Below are 20,835 nucleotides of genomic sequence, written 5' to 3' on the forward strand. Positions count from 1 at the left end.
GGAGCTCACGGGTGAGGTCTTGGCTGTTCTCGGCTGGACTCCCAGATCAAACGCTCCCAGCAGAATCTCCCCTCCCACCGAGGCTACAGCAGCGCCCGATTAGTGCCCAGGCAACGGAGTGGGAGCCTGGGCTGCTGGCAACACAGAACCAGGGACTAGAATATGCTTTTTCAGGAAGCCTCTGGAGGACTATGCTGCCAGCCCACTGTGAGATCAGTCAAGAAGCCAAGTACCCTTTCCACCACAGTGGGTCTGCCCTTCATAAGAACTCGTGTCACTGGGCACAGTCCCCTCGGGGGTGGCTACTGGGAAAGGAAAGGCAAGAAGGGGTGAGGGCTTGGGGGAGACTCCAGCTGCCTGGAGCTGAGAACTGCAGTCGGAGCTCTTGACTTCAAACCCAGCGTTAAGAGCAAACCCAGGGAGGTGGGCATGGGCTGAACTGTGGTTTGGCAGAGCTGGGGCCCTACAGAGACACTTTCGTATCAGCCACACTGGATCATGTGGGCCAGTCAAACACTGGACTCTAGAGCCCGTTTCTCAAAACTGATACCTCTGGTACTCTAACCAGATCATTGGATGCCCCCCCCCCCAAACAAGAAATATCTGGCACGCCTCGGGACATTTCTGGTTGTCACACCTGCGGGTGCTACTGGTACCCAGGGGATAGAGACCAAGGATGCTGTCACACATCTGGCAATGACCAGGTCAGCCCCCACAGTGAAGAACTACCCCCCCTGAAATGCTAACCGTGGACTTCCCCGGTGGTACAGCGGATAAGAATCTGCCTGCCAATGCAGGGGACACGGGTTCAATCCCTGGTCCGGGAGGATTCCACATGCCTGGGAGCAACTAAGTCCAGGCACCACAGCTGCTGAGTCCATGCTCTAGAACCCATGAGCTGCAACTATCGAAGCCTATGTGCCCTGGAGCCTGTGCTCCACAATAAAAGAAGCCACCGCAATCAGAAGCCCAAGTACCGCAACTAGAGAAAGCCTGCGTGCAGCAATGAGTACTCTGTGCAATCAACTAAGTAAATAAATTAAAAATTAAACAAAACAAAACAAAATGCCAACAGTGTTGAAGCTGTTAAACACTGCTTAGTGAATCAGGGAGACAGGACTGACTTGCACACGTCAACCCAGGCAATGTGGAGCACGCTGGCAGAGATCCAAATTGGAATGATCCTCAAGACCAGCTGGCTCAATTCAGTTTCAGCGATACTCACAAGAAGGTCCTAGAATTCTGTGTATCTAGCTTTAGCCGTGGGGTGAATTTATAGAATCTGGTTGATAAAATGTCTTTCTCGTCCATATTCCTGAATCTTAGCTCTCATTCTAGTTAATTGAATGGCTGGCCCGCTAAACACTCTCGATCCAGTTAAAATCTTCAGCTTTGGACTCACAGAAAACATGGGGCATTTATTTACTTGTTAAGGTATATTTGCTTAGTTATACATGATTATATCAGTCTTAGTCACTGAGAAAGGAATGTTGCCCTCCCAAGTTTCCCAACATAGGAACTTATGGATGGCCAGATATATGTACAGACATAGAGATCTGTAGGGAAAAGAACTACGGGCAGCGTTTTCCTTTGACTTTTATCTCTTCCCAACCCTTCTGGAAGATACGTACCAGATTCCGTCCAGACAGGACTTCTAACAAAGCCATTAAGATTTTGCCATCTTGTATATCGACGAATAAATCTTTAACTTCTAGAGGTGGGTTGCACTGCAGAAGAGGGGGAAAGAAAGTGATCAGTGATCTGGAGAAAAAACCTGCAACATTCAGAGCTGCCTACGGGCATCCGAGATGGCGCTGCATAGTCAGGGGTTGTGCCGGGGAGTCCCCGAGGAGGCTCCAGGGGGAAAAGTCAGAAGCCCAACCGCTTTCCTCTCTGACCTGGGGAGGTCTGAGGGACACCGTGTCCTGTCCACCCAGAGCTTGGCTAGGTGTGGCCTGGGTTGCGTGGGGCCAGCAGGAACCTGTTGGTCAGCTGTCCCAGCACAGGGCTTTGCAAACCATGTTTCCTGGAACCCTAGACTTCAGCAGAGCAGCTTCAGGGACCCCACTGGGGGGAGGCGGTTCCAAACAGAGACCAACCCACTACATTTACCTGCCATCAGCTCTTATTGGCTTTTATTTAGAGTTCCAGGTAAGACTATGCTTACAGAAAGGATTCTGTTGACTAAACAAACTTGATAAAAATTTTAATGCAGGATGGTTAGGACTTACTGAATCTTGGGGGCCAGGGGCCAGGAACCTGCATTTTTAATTACCACCTCCCTCCCGCCCCCCCTAGCATGAATGGAGCTCCCCTGGGGGCTTAGTGGTAAAGAATCCACCTGCAACTAAAGAGACGCAGGTTCGATCCCCAGGTTGAGAAGATCCCTGGAGGAGGAAATGGCAACCCACTCCAGTATTCTTGCCTGGGAAATCCATGGACAGAGGAGCCTGGCGGGCTACAGTCCACGGGGTCATGGAATGTCAGACACACCTTAGCAACTAAACAACAACAACAACCAGCATGAATTCTATTTACTTTTAGGTATTGGGATCTTTGGAAGCAGTAGAACATTTCAGCTGGGTACTCACTCTCTCTGCTTTTGGGTACAAGGAAGGGGGGTGGTTCCCATTGGAGACGGAATTAATGGGGTGAGGGCAGGGGGTGGCTGCTGTCACCAGCCAGGGAGCCAGGGAACTATTGGAGGTGCGGCCCGGGCACCCTTTCCTCGGGGAACTCCCATCCCGTGAAAGCCTCGGAGGGCCTGTGTTTTCTTTTTCTATTCAGGAAGGCGGCATTTCCTGACCTCTTATATGAGCCCCCCACCCACACCCCTAGGTAGTCAAAACACAGGGCAATTCCACCCACAGGTGCACAGAAGAGGGTTCTGCTTCAAGGGCAAGAGCGACTTTGAACCCAGAGGCAAATTATTTTCTTTCCAAACTCCCCGCTGCTCCTCAGGAACATTCCACACGGAGCACGACGGCATCAGGTTACCAAGACTCATGGGGGAATGTTATTCCTGCTAACGCGGGGCAGAAACTGCACAAGAACCGAACAAAAACAGCCCCTGATAGATGGACTCACAGCATTTCCAGTTACCAGCCCCAAGCGTAGCCGAGCCATGCCTTGGAGCTGAACCAGGAGGGTCATTCCCACTGACAGTGTCTGTAAGAGCCCCCAGCCCAGCAGCGGCAAGCAGGGCCTTGGCCAGCAGCCATCCGCGTGATGGCAAGAGGAGAAATTGAACCCACTCCAGTGAAAACACTCCTCGGGGTTCCAGACGTTCCGTGGGCTTCATGAGATTGGTATGGCCAAGTAAACAGCACCCCCAGGGGTTTCTTCATGATCTAACTCCTTCGGTAAATTAAGGATTTTTTCCAGAAGCCAGAGAGTCCGTAAATATTTCTGACAGCCTTCAAATTGCAGCTAAGCCCACTTCCCCGAGGAGTTCCTCGGTTTCCTTTACATGAAAGGTTGTTCTTGAAAGTCTCAAGGTTGGAAACACGGCTGTGAATTTTGCCCTGTGTGTTAGGCATCAGTTTCAAGTGCTGTCTGATTTATCTTCAGAGTGGGTGCTACCCACCTGCCTTGAAACAGGGGCAGAAGCGTGGCCGGAGAGAAAATTCTGGATGTGATAAGGCTAACAGAGATTCATTTGGGGATTGAGTTGGTGCATGAGTATTTGCTCTATTAACCCTCCGTGCTTTTCTGTATTTATTTTTTAATTATTAAAAGGGAAGAAAGAAAGAAATATGCCCTGGCTAAGCTCCGTCCACCAGGAGGAATTTCCAGTTACCCTGACACACATCAGGCATTAATTTAGGAGTTCGGGGAACTCAGGTTTTGGGAACGGTTTTCCTTTTTTTCCAAAAATAACACTTCACTTTGTGAACGCTGCCGAAAATGCACCAATAGTCAAAACAACGGGCAAATAATTTATAATGCTTCATCCGTGATGTAGAGAGTTTTTGCCCTGGAGATTTGAGGAACCTCCTGGGCTGAGTGGAGCCCATTCTAGAGGTGGGGAGCAGAAGTGTGGGTGGTCAGGCAGCTACTGGGGAAATATTATAAGACTAAAGCTCACACTACGTGAATTAGAATGTCGGTCAAGAGCGCCACTTCCTAAAATGCCACATTTATTTTCTCTGCTTTCTAATCATTTTAGTGATTTTCCTCTATGGACCTTTCTTTGGGGAGAACTCTTAAGGGCAATCAATATTACCCTTGTGCCTTTTAAGAGGAGAAGAAAGAAGAAATGTCACTGAAGAGGAATCCTTGAATACCGCCACCAGCTTTGAAACATGTGAGACTACTGCTTGGGTCTATTGGGAGAACCAGATTGTGGAATTTAAGAAGATGCGAAGTGAGTAAAATGAATCCTCATAAATCAGCTTTCTTGTAAACGAGAAAAAGAATCTCTCCTTCTCCAGCCCCAGGGGCAATTTAGAATGTTCTCCCCCTGTAGGCTAACCTAGTGGTGAGGAGGGTTTGGATTTCCATGCCTCTGAACGGTTCATTTATCCATTTCACATCCTGCCTCTCCTCCGCTGCTCATCCTTCTGTCTGGTTCAGACACTTTTGTTTTAGGGTTTGTGTGCCTGAGAGGCTGGCAGACAAAATATGGTTGGACGTTGCTTGGTCAGAGAACGTTAGTAAAAAAAAAAATGAGGGTGCCCAGAAAGAAGAGGGGCCACCAAATTGAATATACAAGGAAGCCAAAGGAAGAGCTTTCCTCTCTGAGAGTTGCGGGATTACAGGGACACAATTCAATGTCTACAGGCTTCTGGAACAGCATGGGGGTGGGAGGTGAGGAAGGCTGTCTTGAGGATTAAAGGAATTGAGTGTCTGATGCACCAAAACGAGCAGATAACACCGTTGATCGATAGCAGCCTTACGTGATGAACCAGGCAATCTGGCTTGGTTAAAAAGTGTCAGGAGTTCTTGCTTAAATCAACCCAAATACCTATACATGGGTCTTAATGAGAGCCTCCCTGACCTCTCCAGACTAGAAGTCAAGATCCCCCTGCAATCCCATGTTTGGGTTATTCAGCAATGAATGTTTCCTAACTTCTGCTCATCGATTCCCATTTAAAGATGGACCCTCTCCTTCCCCAGCTAGGCTGATAACCTCACAAGGCCAGAACCTCATGTCTTATGTGTCTTTGCGTTCCAAGCGTGTGTGCATGCATGCATGCTAAGTTGCTTCAGTCATGTCCGACTCTTTGTGACCCTATGGACTCTAGCCTGCCAGGCTCCACCAGGCTCCTCTGTCCACGGGATTGTTCCCAGCACTGAACTTGATTCTCAGCAATGAGAATGCACTCAACAAACATTTAAATGAATGAATGAAAAACACCAACACAACAAGAACACAGAGCATCCCCCTCCCATCCTCACTGTGCTACTGAACTATGCACCCAGTTATGGAAGCATTGATCACCTAACAACCCAAGTGCCTTTCTTACCTTCTCCAGATGGAGATTTATCCATCGAGTAAAAGTCCGCTTCTGCACATTCTCCCTCTCAACTGAAAATAAAGAGATGCCATTAGCTGGGTGAAAAGAAATACGTGCAAAATCCTGCCCTCTTCCCAAGGGGGAGAGTCTATGGAATCTCTGCAGGATGGAGCGCCCAGAAGTCCAGTAGGTAAGGAAACCTTCCCGGAACAGGGTTGGCAAGGCGTTGGCAGCACCTAGAATCCATTTTCTCCAGCCCAACCCCAAGCACCTTAAACAGATTAAACACCCACAAATTCAGACACACAGAACAAAATGGTCGGCACAAGCTCACATGAGCACTGGGGAGTTTGACTCTCCAGCCTGAGGGCTGGTGGGAAGATACAAATCTAAAGCTCTGGGTGATGGTGCCACACCCCTGCCGCAGAAATGGGTCAGAAGAGCTGGGATGGAGGAGAGGAGGGGACGTCAGGGACTAGGAACTGGGAGGGGGCTCGGCAATGTGTGGCGGAAAGAATTTGACAGTCCTGGCTTGGCCTCTTAGCCCGTCACCTCCAGCTTTGTGCCCTTGGGCCAGTCGCCTGTCCCCATATCTGATCTGCCCCGTGAAGATAAGGCCAGCTCACCACCAGGCTGCCGTGAGACTGACCTGTGACCCTGCAGGTCAAGCTCGACACCGTTCCTGGCACGATGGCTGCTCTTTTTTCTTTTCTTTGCAGCTATTACTTTTAGAGTCAGGGAATACTTTGCACTCTCCCCTCCCCACTCCTGGGGCAGGGGAAGTTCTGCACAGCCCTAGTGAGGTGGGAGGGCGCCAACTAGACACAGATTTACTAGACACAGATTTCTCCTCCCAGAGGACAGCATTCCCCCCACCACCACCTCCCAAATAGGTTTTGAAGGAAAGATCCTCCCTTTTCAAGGGTTATTACCATCTGTCTGCCCAGAACTAATTGTGTCCTGGACACTTTGTTTCCAACAATCTTTAAACCTGACAACATCACCTTGCAAAGTAGAAACTAGTATCTTACAGATAAACACCAAAGGGCTCAGAGAAGTACCCTGACTTGCCTTGGGCATCAGCTGGAGAGACAGAACCAAGTATCTGTCTATCCATCCCTCATGAGCCAGCACCCTAGACTTGGAAGACTTGGGTTTGAATTCCAACTCTTCCAAAAACTACGACAAAGGCATCTGCAGTGGTGATGATGACGATTGTAAAAAATATTTACTCAGCACTTGCTACATGGCAGGTACCCAACTATGCACTTTACACAGATTCACTGACTTCATCCTTCCTACAACCCTCTCAGGGAGGGACCATTATACCTTCAAGGTGGGAAAACCGGGGCGCTTGCCCAGCATCATGCAATTAGTAAGGGTATGGTTCCCATTTTACAGATGAAGAAATCAAGGATCAGAGAACGAATAGGCCCCAAAATTGGGACTTGGAACTAGAGTCGGTGCTTCCCCATTCTCTCCCAGGTTCTGTGGCATCAGCCGGCTTGATGCCCGGGGGCCTGGAGGAAGCTTCTGTGACCAGCGGTGGTACCTGCGCCTCAGGCTGGGTCTGGGAGCCCCGTGGACCGCGGCAGCAGCCCCTGTTGCTGAAGCCGCTACGTCTCTCAGGAAGCTTCCTGGAAACGTCGGAGCCAAATGACTCCTAAATTACTAAGTTCTGGATTTCAACATATTGGAAGAACATATCACATATGCTTAAAACCATTTCACATTTCTTTAGCAATAAGAAAATGAGAGGCAATTTATCTCCTGGCGGAGAAAAAAAAAAAGGTTAGAGTTTTCTCTAACGACTGTGGTTCTTTTTTTCCCTCCCAGCCTCATTATTAGGTAGATAGTGGTGCCCATAAATCAAATTTTAATATTGTGCCTTTCAATCTTTTTAATTGAAGAGCCAGCAGACAGTAATTATACACATAACTGCTTCTCTCTCATGTTCCTTCTTCTCTGTAAGGGAAGGTCACTGGCTAGCAGGCATCAGGTTGAAAGATCTCCTTCCAGCAAACTGTGTTTTGTGGGTGGAGAAGGGAAGGAGAAAGGAAAAGAAGCTGATGGCAATGAGGCAGGAAGGGCCATGAGTTACAGAGCCTCAGAACTCCCCAGAATACGGGAGAGCTTTCTGCCGCTGCAGGCTTTCCCATAGTGTGGGGCTCCCACAGTTTTGTGTCTGTCTCGCTGTGGATGGACACGGCGGTTTCCGGTTTTTCACTGTGTGGAGCAGGGCAGTAACCAGCTCCAGGTACAAGCATGTGAGTCTCTGTGCACAAACGTGTGAATATATCCCTTACGCTTGACGACTCCAAGTGGAACTGCTGGGTCTTAGCAGTAGGCACATTTAAAAATTTAATAGCTACTTCCAAATGGCCCTCCCAAAAGGCTGCCCCAGTTTATACCTTCACCCCCACCTGTCTTTAAACAAGTTTATGGGGACTGTAAAGTATTTACACACACATTCAAACACTCAGGCTGGTTTCTCCATATGGCTTCAGAGAGAGCAAAGTCTGTCTCCTGAAACAGAAGTGCATTCAGTGAAAGCCTAAGAGAACCAGGCGTAGGCTGTTAGTTTAACTGTGCGGAAGGGTGCAAATGAGGAAGTGGGTGTCTGTTAGTCTATATATACGGCTCATCATTCTGCCCGCCCACCCTCCTATCTGTCCATCCATTCACCCATCCACCCATCAGTCTGTCTGTCCGTCCATCCGTCCATCCACCCACCCACCAGGCCAGCCAGCCAGCCATCCACTCATCCATCCATCCATCCACTCATCCATCTATTCATCCAGCCAGCCAGCCTCCCAGCTGATATTTATTCAGTGATTACTACTTGCTGGGAACCATGCCCAACCCTGTGGGCAAAATCACAGATGAAGAATTAAGCATTCATGGAATCTGCACTCCAAGAATTACAGCCAAGGAGGAGAGAAAACACGGACGCCGCAAGGCACATAAGCAAGGAAAAGTGAATTAGAAATTTCACGGGCTGCCGGGTTTGGAGGAGGTGATTTCAGACTCCACAGGTGACTCCTCTGGGGGCCCTATGAGGATCCCCCATAGAAGTGGGACACAGAGGGGATCCCGAAAGGCAAAGACAGCATTTTAGCCCCACCTTGATCCACAGCCAACCTCTGGGTGGCTTCACTGCCAAGGTCCGTGGGTGATTCGGGCACAAATCAACTTTCAGAGCGAAGGGGAGCCACAGGACGGCATGGTGATGCCTGAAGACACCAGGGGACCAAGAAACTCGGTCACAAATAGCAAACGGTCCCAACCCGAAATAGGGTACAGAGACCGTATTTTCTGTGCCTGAAACCAGGACAGGCCACTCAGGACACAGGAGACGGAGTGAGAGAGTTGAGCCTGCCTCAGAAGGCCCTTAGACCATTCGCTGTGTGGCCTTAGGCAAGGTCGGAACTTTCCGAACACCTCTGTCTCAGCTTCCCCTCTGCAGGACGGGGATAACCGCGTCCCTCACGGGGACGCCCCGAAGACCAAATGGGGCCTGCCTGCAGGGCGCCCCCCACAGTTGTTCCAGAAGGGCTGCCCCCCTTCCCCACCGCATGCCCTCGAGGTATTTCGTCTGGTGTCTGTACACAGAGGCCTGACGCCCTTTCAGGGCCTTCTCCATTTCCAAGTGCCCACCCCCATCCCACAGGCTTTTTCTCCTTCTGGCTTGCCAAGACTCTATAAACTTTATATAGTTTCCATAAATCCAACGGCCCCTTTTTTCCACAGCACCTATCACGTTGTAAAGGTGTAGGAAACCATTTCTCAAGAAGGGTCTGGCCTTCTCGAGGAGTGTTTGTGGGGCCCGGTGTGGGGTTACGGGACAACAACAGCATCGTGACGGCGCTGTAAAATCGCCATCTCGGCTCTGCCTGGCCAGCCAGGGTGCCCGTGCGCGGAACAGGGCGGAGAGGCAGGCTGGGGCTCCAGGAACAGGGACGAGAGGGGCGGCTCGGCCTTTTCTCTCGAGCCCACCGTCCCAAATTCCCAGGCATGACTTTGGCCCCAGCTTTGCCAAGAACAGGCCATTTGAAAACAGGAGGTGTGACATTCCTTCCTTCTCGATGGCAGACTCAGGAGTTGGACACCACAGAAAAGAGGGATGCAGGCTCTGGGAATTAAAACATCATTTACACTTGTGGCCTTCTTGCCGTAGGTCCACATTTCCCCCAAGTCTACTTCCTACACAGTAAGTATTTCCTCTATAATAGTCTGCTCTTCCCTGCCCATGGGAAAGACTTGATGACTTTATCTGTTGAGGAAAATTATATGCCCATTATATATATATATATATATATATATAAATTAAAACAATATAGGAAAGCACAGAGAAATAGATCTCAAACCTCTTGAAATCTCATTACACCCAGGGATCACCGCTATGGACTTTTTAATGACCATCCTCTTAGAACTACACACACACATATACACACACGCGCTCAGAGTTAATCCACGTGGGTGCTCTTGTACACAATTGCGATGTGATCACCTGAAGACTCAGTATTTGTCAAAGCACGGCTGAGGGATCCCTAACATCAAGAGCTTCTGATATCAAAAGCATGTGACAGTCAACGTGCTAATTCCTGGTCCCGAGCCAAGACCTACTGGGTCACACTCTCTGGGCCTGGGGCCTGGGCATCTGAATTGAATCAGCTCGGGGGTGATGACAGGACACAGCTGGAGAACTGGGGCCTTCCTGGGAAGAGACAAGTGACACAATTCCTTGATCATCTTGGGGCAGAGTAGAGAGAGCAGTAGGACATTTCCTGTGGAGGAGAAAGAGCCGGCATCCTGGAGCCAGGCCCACGGGCACCACCCCAGACCCTGAGATGTCGCGGGCTGGCCCTGATCGATAAGTGCGATAATGTTTATAACGGCAGCAGCAACGAGAGTCCTTTTCTGCTTTGTCAAAAATGCTCTTCCAGCTAATTTCATACAGCTGCTCTGATACATCTAAGCGATGAACTGGAGCTCACCTAGGAGGACCGCAGACTGGAATCCCACAGGGGAGGCTGAGCCTTTGACGTCCATCCCGAGGGGGCGGCTGGGAGCCCTTGTTTCCAGCTTCAAGGGCGCTGCCTGGGTGGGAGGAGGGAGACGACTGGGATGGACGAGCTGTGGCCGCATCTCCAGGAGCTCAAAGCCCTCGCCCAGGGCCGGGCACAGCACGTGTGCTGAACAAATACAGCCTGGGTGTTACTGCTCACCTCTGACAAGCTGCCGAACTCTTCTGAAGTTGAGTTTCTCTTAAGTACTATGCCGCCACCGCTCCCCCCGACCCTGACTGAATGAAAAGATGATGCCTCTGTGTGTGTGTGTGTGTGTGTGTGTGCTGGGGACACAGAGGAGCTCAGTGAACAGACTCATCCCTTCTCATCATTCATAGCACCCCAGGGACACAAACGCGGACCCCACAGACAGCTTTCTACAGAGATGGAGAGTGGCTGCCCACATGATAGGCGGTGGCCCTCTGTCCCCAGAGTGGGAAAGTCTCTGAGGGCCCCACTCAGCCCTCTCTGTCCAGCAGGCTGGGGCGGGCAGGGCAGCTGCAGGCCCCATGCTTTTCAAGCTTTACTCCTGTGGGGCTGGAGGCCGGTCGGCAGGAACCTGGCGTGCATCGGCTCCCACACCCCAGGCCTTGTTTGCTGCAAAACCCAGGTCTGTCCAGAGGGCCATCTCAGCTCCAGGGGGAGTCACAGCCCCACTGGTGACAGTCTCGAGGGGTTCCTCCGATAGCAGACAGGTCCAGAAACCTCTTGCCCAACCTCATATGAGTGATATCCTAAGACACTTTTCATTCACTATCCCATTTTGGTCTGAACTGACTTCCTCCACTGGGTGGGAAACCCACTCTCCTTGTCAAATATCCTTCTTTTTCTCCATGGCTCAGACCCCTTCTCATCCTGAGTAACCATCCCTGCCCCCCCTCCACCACCTTGGCTCCCTTGAGCTGGGCCGATTCTCTCCATCAGCTGGGGAATTCGGACACATCCCTCTCTCTCTCAGCTGGACTGCCATCAGACTACACCAGGGCACCCAATGCCCCACGAACATCACACAGAGAAGGCAGCTCTCGGGGGCCCTGCCTGCCCCCCTGCCCAGCAAGGACCCCCAGGAGCCCCCAGTCGCTCCTAGAAGGGGCACCCCCCTCCACTGTGGTTTCACTCCTTCCCCCATCTTTCAACACCTCCCAGAAACACAACCTCATTACATGGCCCCATGCTGGTTCACTTGAGAAATAAAACTCAGAAACAAATTAAACGGCAATTTCTTTTCAAACAGCAGAGGAGCCAGGCTTCAGGAATACCAGGCCAGCAGCCTTCGGTTCCGACTCCCGGGGGCCACTTCCCCCATCGGCTCTGGCAGTGGTAAAGCCAAGGCCTCCATGTGGTTTGCGCTGCCAGCGGTGATTTTGCATTTAATTTCCTTTGTTTTTCCTCCCCCAGTGTTTGCTCTGACCCAGGTCCCTTTTATCGAGACTTTGGTAATAAAATGTAAAACCCTCCCTGGGACCACAGGCCGAGGAAGCCTGCAACTCCTACCAAACAGTATGCAGGGGTTGGCCGTCTGAGTGGGCAGAGGCCCCCTCACTGTATCTCTGCCTCCTCCACCACCTTTGTCCCTGGTGCAGCCAGCGATGCTCCGATGGGCATCAGAGCCAAGAGCAACTCCCGGCTCCAGGTGGTGCAAACCAGTGGTCTCCCCAGTTTGCGCCCGGAGAGACTCCCAATAAAACTGCCAAGCTCATTCGAACCAGGGACTTAAATCCAATTCTCTCACAGGTCCCAGAGGCCACCAATTAACATACCACGTCCTGCCCTGCCATGCCCCTGCTTCTCAGCTGCTCTGAAACACATAACCCAGGGCTCCAAAGAGCTAGTCCCAATTACACACCAAATTAAGTTTTAAGCTATATGTGTGTGTATATATATATTCACGACTGGTGCCTGTAACTGAAAAAAAAAAAATAAACCCACTCTAGCTTTTTCTGTGACTGATTCTGTCTAACCTCAGTGCTCAACCTTGGTCCACCTTGATTTACGATAGATGACGCCAGCCCGTCATAAAAACCAAGCTTGGGAAAAAGGATTTTAACACCCACCCAGATGGACAGGCCAGGTGACACGACCAAGCCAGGCAGACTGCCCAGAAGCATCCAGCTGAAACGGAGACGGAGGTTTAAGTGGTATCCGACACCTTAGATTGTTTACACACTACACACCTATCCAGGAAGCAAAAGGCCTGATGCTTACACCCAACCATGGAAAACAAGAATGCGGAGTTCGTCCTCATAGGATTCCTCTGCCAGAGCCCACAGAGAAAGATGGAGGGGGGGTGGGGAGAGGCTAAGGAAGGGAAGGAAGAGGGAAACATATTCTTTTCCCATTCTACGGAGACGGTGATTCCGGGGACTTGAACTCGCCCCTGTGGCTAACATTTCTGCAGCCTCTGCAGCCTCTTCCAACACAGTGAGACACACTCTGCATCCAGCACTGAATTCTCACAGCAACGCTGATGGGTGAGCAATGGTGCTTCCGGTGTAGATGGGGAAACTGAGTCTCGGAGAAGGGGAAATGACCTGCCTAGGATCTCGGGGGCACAGCTGAGGAAGAGGCTAGCCTGGTGGCTGTGAGCCAGCACCCTCTCTATAGCACCTCTCTGGGGTGGCGGATCCCCTTCCAAGCAAACATCTTATCGAAGAATCTTCAGGAAGAATACGTTTCACACCCTGGTGAGCTCCACAGCAGAATACAGGCTGACCTGGTGTTCTGCTCCCAAAGTGAGTTTAATGGGCTCAGTGGCAAAGAATCTGCCTGCAATGCAGGAGCCACAGGAACATGGGTTCGATCCCTGGAAGACCCCCTGGAAGAGGGCATGGCAACCCACTCCAGTATTCTTGCCTGGAGAATCCCATGGACAGAGGAGCCTGGTGAGCTACAGTCCAAAGGGTTGCAGAGAGTCAGACATGATTGAAGCAACATAGCAATAACAATTAGCTTAACTTCTTGGGTTCAGCTATTTTTAAAAAAGGAGGTTAAAATACTGATACACATGACCTTGATTTGTATTTTGAAGCACACCTGTCTTTAATAAAGCTCCACACTCACCCTTCAAATGCCAGTGTTTTTATGTCCATGCAAAGGCCAATTATCTGGGAGACTCTCTAGAATTAGGGTGACCAGATGTCCTGGTTTGCCCTGGACCGAGGGGGATCCAGAGACCCAGGACCAGCAGCACTAAGACTGGGAAAGCCCAAGGCAAACCAGGAGGAGCTGGTCATTCCAGGCAGCAGACAGGGTGATGTGTTCTGGACAGCAGGGCGGGAGGGGACAGCTGCTGGTGGCGGGGGGGTGGGGGGGTGGGGGGGGCAGAAGGCCCTGGGAGCCACATGAGAGGCAAAGACAGTGGAACGCAAGGTGAGTGATGTTTGCTTTAAATGCCAGGGAGAGGGGCTTCCCTGCTGGCACAGTGGATAAGAACCTGCTTGCCAGTGCACGGGACACGGGTTCAGTCCCCGATGGGGAAAGGTCCCACGTGTCTCGGAGCAACTAAGCCTGTGCTCCACAACTATTCAACCTGTGCTCCAAAGCCTGAGAGCCACAGCTATGGAGCCCAGGTGCCACAACTACTGAAGCCCACGTGCCCTAGATCCCTTGTTCTGCAGCAAGAGAAACCACTGCACAGAGAAGGCTGTGCACCACAGCTAGAGAAAAGCCCGGCACCGCCAAAAAAAAAAAATGCCAGGGACAGAACAAACCCCGAAATTCCCATTTACAACTTTCACCTGCCAACGAAAACTGACACTGGCGTGAATTTAAATTCCTACCCCGAGCAGAAGAAGTAACACTGAAAACAACGATGGAGAAAGACAAGAGGTGTCATCTTCTCCCGGAGCTGGAAGTGTCCCCAGCACTTCACGTTAATTATTAGCCTAAGAGGCGAGAGGCTGCCAGGGTGACAAACACGAATGCTTCACACACCTCGGGCTCCTTTTTGAAATGCATGTGCTTGAAAATAGACAAAAGTTATCTACATATACAAACCATCTACATGTACACACTTGCGCATACCCGTGTATGTGTGCATGCTTGAGTGTGTATACACACACACACCCCTCAGGGTAATGTGGATCACCCTCAACCTTCTTCAGGGACTTTTAGTTCCCAGGGTCACTGGAGGAATTTTGGCATTACATGTCTCCGTTATGCCACAGCCATGATGGTCCAGCGCTCCAGGACTGCACCCTGACACTGAGGTCAAGGTCAGATCATTCACACTGGGTAGAAACCCTGTGGAATGGCAAATTCCAGCTCTGTAATCTGACAAAGGGCTTCTATGGTGGCTTGGACAGTAAAGAATCTGTCTGCAATGCAAGACGCAATTCCTGGGTCAGGAAGGGAATGGCAGCCTACTCCAGTACTCTTGCCTGGGAAATCCCGTGGACAGAGGAGCCTGGCAGGCCACAGTCCATGAGGTTGCAAAGAGTCAGACATGACTGAGCAACTAACACTTTCATTTTCATTAATGTTATAAAAACCCCACTGAGACTAGACTCCTGATGCTCAACCCTGGCTACACAGGCCAGTCACCTGGGGATCTGGACGCCTGGGCTCTGCTCCAGACTATCTGAATTGGAATCCCTGGGGGCGGGCCCAGGCATCTGCATTTTTAAAGCTCCCAAGGTGATCCTGATGCTGAGCCAAGGCTGAGAACTATTGCTCCCTGCCAGGAGTTGGCAAATTTTTCTTGTCAAGGGCCAGATAGTAAATGTTTTAGACTTTGCAGGCCATATGGTCTTCAGCAACTAGTCAGCTCTGCGGTGGTGCTGGAAACTGGCCAAGGTGATACACAAATGGTCATGGCTGTGTTCCAATAAAACTTTATTTATAAGAACAGCCGGTGGGCTGCAGCTTGCCAAGCCCTGCTTGAGACTTCACAAGCCTCTGCAAGATTTGCCTGATTTAAGCAGCCATTCTAGACCTTGCTGGTGGCCATACCCCTCATGTGCATGGGTGCCCAGTCACTTGGTCGTGTCCGACTCTGTAACTGCAGCCCGTCAGGCTCCTCTGTCCATGGGATTCTCCAGGCAAGAATACTGGAGTGGGTTGCCATTTCCTCCTCCAGGGGATCTTCCTGACTCGAGGATCAAACCCATGCCTCCTGTGTTTCCTTCAATTGGCAGGTAGATTCTTTACCACTGAGTCACCTAGGAAACCCATACTCTTCACAGCCCAATTTTTAAGTCAGTTTTGGGCTTCAGGAGCAGGGGGTTGTTTCATTCTGCTTACTGTTAAACTGGCTTTCCTGGTGGCTGAGATTCAGGTAAAGAATCTGCCTGCAATGTAGGAACTCTGGGTTCAATTCCTGAGTCAGGAAAATCCCCTGGAGAAGGAAATGGCAACCTACTCCAGTATTCCTGCCTGGGAAATCCCATAGACAGAGAAGCCTGGCAGGTTATATTTCATGGGGTCACAAAGAGTTGGACATGACTGAGCGACTAACACTTTACTGTTTTAAGAAAAAGCAAACAGCAGTGGCAGTGTGGATGGGACAGAAAATGGATGGGAAATAAAAGCACTTAAAAAAAAACAAAAACACTGAGTATTTGGTCCCTACAAGTCAGAGAAAGCCACTTGGGTTTTCTCCTCCCATCACCAAAACTAACAAGGAAAATCACATGTGGGGCAACCAGATTTTTAAGTCATGCTTGCCCTTATTTTCCTTTTTCAGGAGCTGGCCTTTTGCAAATCAGGTTCTATCACCTTGCCTCTCCCTCCTCATCCCCTGCTAAATATCCACTTTGTCTGAAGAATCCAAGGGAGCAAGCATGGAGCAGAAAAACAACCCCACACAATCATTTCTTTCTTCTTCTTTTGTAAAGTTTAAATGGGAACAAGTTTAAAGAAATCAGTAGGCTTAAATGATAACAGGTTTAAAGAAATCAAACAGAGCTACCTGTAGGTAAAATTTCTTAGTAGATTAAAATTTTGTCCAAGGTGAACAATCCCCCACCTACCCCTTTTCTTAGCATCACAAGGAACCCAGAATTATTTTGCCCATCAGCGAGCTTGGCAGCCCATGTTCTGCATAGAGAGGCTATTAAATACCAAGAGTAGGACTTCCCTAGTGGCCCAGCGGTTAATTCACCTGCAGGGGACACAGGTTCTATCCCTGGTCTGGGAAGATTCTACATGCCAAGGAGCAACCAAGCCCATGTCACAGCTACTGAGCCTTCAGCCCCAGGGTCCATGCTCTATAACAAGAGAAGTCACGGCAATGAGCCCGTACACCACAACTAGAAAAGGCGCCTGCAGCAAGGAAGACCCAGGGCACCCAAAAATAAAACAAATACGTTAAAAAAAAAAAAATACCAGGAGCAGCTTCTCATTCAATCTTGCCTTCGAGGCAGTTATCCAGCGTCTACTTGAATGCCTCCCAGGATGAGGCGCTTCAGTACCTCTCCAAGATCAGGCTTCCATGATCCCAAAGCTTGTCTTATAGAAAAGGGGAAAGTTCAGTGGGTACAAGTGAAGAGCCAGAAGATGACGGGTTTTGGTTTGGTGTCAGGAAGCGAGGCCATCAGAGCTCACCTACTGTGGGAGGGGATACCTAGAGAGGCCAAACACTCCCAGTTCTTCAAATCTTAACCATTTAGAGAAAAACTAAAAACACATAGATATTCTGAGATTCTGGCCAGGAAGCCCTGGTAAATGTATTTTCAGGCTCTTGGAAAATCTGATGAGCTGGAGGAAGGTTTTGCTACCTCGCCTGAAAACTACTGCGATTCCTCCAACCAGATACACCATGAAGACCAGTCCTTGGCACAGGTTGCTTATGGGGTGAATTTTTATTTGAAAACGAATTTGTACATTTATGCAGGAGAGGAAAACACTCTAATCTGCTAAAAGAGGGGCTGCATCCTATCACTAACAGATTCTTGAACAGGTTCTTACACAAAGGGGCAGGCGCCACAGCAAATATTCAGGGTTTCCACTTTAGTGGGGCGGGGGCGAGGGACAGGAAATCTCATAACCAGTTCACTTCTCCACTTTTCTGTCGGGAAATACTTCCTTACACCCTAAAAATCAGGGAGTTAATTTTGGCTGCTTGAGAGTCCCTTGGACTGTAAGGAGATCCAACCAGTCCATCCTTAAGGAACTCAGTCCTGGGTGTTCATTGGAAGGACTGATACTAAAACTGAAACTCCAATATTTTGGCCACCTGATGCAAAGAGCTGACTCATTTGAAAAGACACTGATTCTGGGAAAGACTGAAGGCAGGAGGAGAAGGGGATGACAGAGGATGAGACGGTGAGATGGCATCACCGACTGAATGGACATGAGTTTGGGTAAACTCTGGGAGTTGGTGATGGACAGGGAGGCCTGGCGTGCTGCGGTTCATGGGGTCACAAAGAGTCGGACACAACTTAGTGACTGAACTGAACTGAACTGAATTTTGGCTGCGCTGGATCTTTGCTGCTCCACATCAGCTTTCTCCAGTTATGGCGCTTGGGTTCCTCGTAGAGGTGGCTTCTCTTGTTGCAGAGCACGGGCTTCAGGGCGGGCAGACTTCAGTTGCAGCTTGAGGGCTCTAGGGCTCAGGCTCCGTAGTCATGGTGCACAGGCTTAGCTGCTCCATGCCCTGTGGAGTCTTCCCGGACCAGGAATCAAACTCATGTCCCCTGCATTGATGAGTGGATTCTTAGCCACTGGACCACCAGGGAAGCCCTATTCCTTAAACGTGAAGGCCAAGTTTAACAAATGAGTGGAACCATGGCCTGCATATCTGGATATTAACTTTCCCCTGGGGTTCAATTTTCACAAAAATATTGCAGTTGTCCTCAGTATCTTCGAGGATTTGATTCCAGGACCCCAGTGCATAAGAAAATTCATGGATGCTCAAGTCCCTTATATAAAACAGTGCAGTATTTGCAGAAAACCTAAACACACCGTCCCATGTACTTTAAATCATCTTTAGATTACCTCTAAGACATAATAATGTAAATGCTATGTAAATAGTTGCCCCCATGGCAAACTCAAGTTTTGCTTTTTGAAACTTTCTGGAAATTTTTTGAGAATATTTTTTATCTGAATCCACAGATACAAAACTTGTTGATACTGAGGGCCAGCTGAATTTGATACAGATTCTTCTATTTATAAACTTTTAAGCTTTATTTTGTGGATCAGATAAACTACCTTACATGTTTTTGGTCAAAGAAAGCAGAGTATAATAAATGAATGGACAGACACATGAGCCAGTGAATTAATAAGTAAATAGAGTGGTTGCTACATGATTGCTACCCTCCTCACCCATGCCTAGTGTATAAGTAGAGATGCTTCTTGAATGAATAAATGAATGAGTGAATCAATCTATCAGTGGAAAACCCACCTACTAGTCTACTCGTTACATCTGGCCTCTGAAACTATCAGGCTTATCCTGACACAGCCTGGATCTCTCACATCTCAGCGGTGACCTCTCCAATCTGTCAGTCTAACCTCACCAGTGCAGCTCTAGAAACAAAAACTAGGTCATCTCCTTTTTCGTACCTGCCATTCCTGCTCACAGTATGGCCAGGTCGTTGACGTAAGCTACCGTCTCCTGGTGGAATCTATGGGATGGAACCCAGAAAGCCTGGATAAAGATACCCAGGAGTCAGTATGGGGACCAACCCGGGCACGTGCTGGCCCAAGGGACTTGTGACCGTCTGTCTCTGACAGGACAGGTTACAATGGCTCATCTGTGAGAGTCGAATTCCGATTTCTCCTGTGTTCAGGAATCAAGAGGACCAGCCTGACTGCAAAAGGACCACCATCTGCACACAGCGGTTAAGAGCCACATCTGGCCCAGGTTAAGCACCTCCGCACTGAGGTTAAATGAGTGGCCAATCAAGATGCCGTGTCTAAGAATATTTTCAAATAAAAACAACAACAATGATGACAAAACACTGCATCTAACTGCCCCTCAGGAAGGAAAAGGGCACTGTGCCACGACACTACTGTGCATGAACTCATCTTCTTGACCTGTAAGAATTCCTGGTGTCTGCTTTTTATTACTGAAACTGCCACCTTTTCCAGGCTCACTATGTGCCCCGAGCTAGGAAGCCCCCATCTCTTCTCTCTGACCTGTGACCCTAAGGGGCAGGTACCGTCATTGTGGCAGGCACGCCAGAGTGCTTTGCAGGGCACCCCCTGATATGAAGACGCCCCTCCCTGGACATCAGTCCAGGTGGTAGAGGCAGGGGGACCCTGGGAGCCAACGACACAGCTACTGGATCAGGGTTGGGCCCAAGCTCCTTCTTAGGAATCAAAATGGGTCTGACTACAGTCTGACTGGCCCTGTGAATGCAGCAAGTGGCACAGGAGCCAATCACTGCCACTTGGACAGGAGAGCCGACAGATCAATCGAGAAGAAAGAGAGACAGAGAGATGAGAGGTGGGGTGGGAAAGATGGAGAGGCAGAAAGCATGCAAAGGAGAGTTCTGGCCTGGCCTGTGCTGAGGCCCTTCTACGCACACCCTGGCCTCGGTATTCGGTGGGACTCCTGCACTTATTTCTTAAAGCAAACACAGCTTTTTAGCTTAATCATGCTCTCATGGGTTTCTGTTGATCGCAATGAAACCATCCCCCTTAATTTCTTCATCAAGCAAACTACAAATTCAAAGAGAGAGATGGAGGGAAAACTGTAGATGAAGCAAAGCTTAAGGGACACCCACCGATTGCCACGTATGGCCTTTATTCAGATCCTGATTCAAATAAATAGTTTTAAAAATAAAATAATGGTATTCTGAAAGTTTAAATACATAACTAAGATAAACTCTTAGAAGATTATAAAATGCCAAAATTAGGGCAAGAAGAAATATAGAATTTAAATAAACTAAATATTAAGGGACTTCCCTGACAGTCCAGTGGTTAAGACTTCACCTTCCATTGTAGGGGGTGTAGGTTTAATTCCTAGTCAGGAAGCTAAGATCCCACATGACTAGCAGCCAAAAAACACAAAACAGAAGCAATAGTGTAACCAATTCAATAAAGAATTTTAAAATGGTCCACATCAACAAATTTTTTTTTTAATGTTTAAAAATAAAATCAACAACAACCAGTCCTTAACTCGAACATTCCCGATTCCCATTTTACAGATGGACTAACTGAGGCAGGGACAAAACTGGTCAGTAACAGAGCCAGTGTTCATACCCAGGTCTGGTCCCAGAACCTGTGTCCCACCCAGCACACTGGTCACACCGCCTCTGACCTCAACCTTGACCAAGACAACAACAGCACCGCCACTCCCAGACTTCGCAGTAAACCAGGACAGAACTCAAGAGCAGAACTATTCTAAGTCCTTCCAATTTAGGTCA

The 20,835-nt window shown here is 49.4% G+C and overlaps 1 protein-coding gene across 5 annotated transcripts in view; it reads right to left on the bottom strand.

Moving 5' to 3' along the window:
• The window catches only part of CLMN (calmin), a 124,056-nt gene that overhangs the window by 37,649 nt on the left and 65,572 nt on the right, over window positions 1–20,835 (bottom strand). For all 5 annotated transcript variants that reach the window (XR_010659123.1, XM_065906470.1, XM_065906471.1 and 2 more), the window contains exons 2-3: window positions 5,469–5,530; window positions 1,632–1,727 (exon numbers count right to left, since the gene is read on the bottom strand). Coding sequence is in view for 4 of the 5 variants with exons in the window: in XM_065906470.1 (XP_065762542.1) it covers window positions 1,632–1,727; window positions 5,469–5,530 (158 nt within the window). In the remaining variant the exon portion in view is untranslated. The remainder of the gene's footprint in view (window positions 1–1,631; window positions 1,728–5,468; window positions 5,531–20,835) is intronic.

The sequence above is a fragment of the Muntiacus reevesi genome, chromosome 15 (assembly GCF_963930625.1).
Source record: "Muntiacus reevesi chromosome 15, mMunRee1.1, whole genome shotgun sequence".
NCBI classification, from domain to species: Eukaryota; Metazoa; Chordata; class Mammalia; order Artiodactyla; family Cervidae; genus Muntiacus; species Muntiacus reevesi.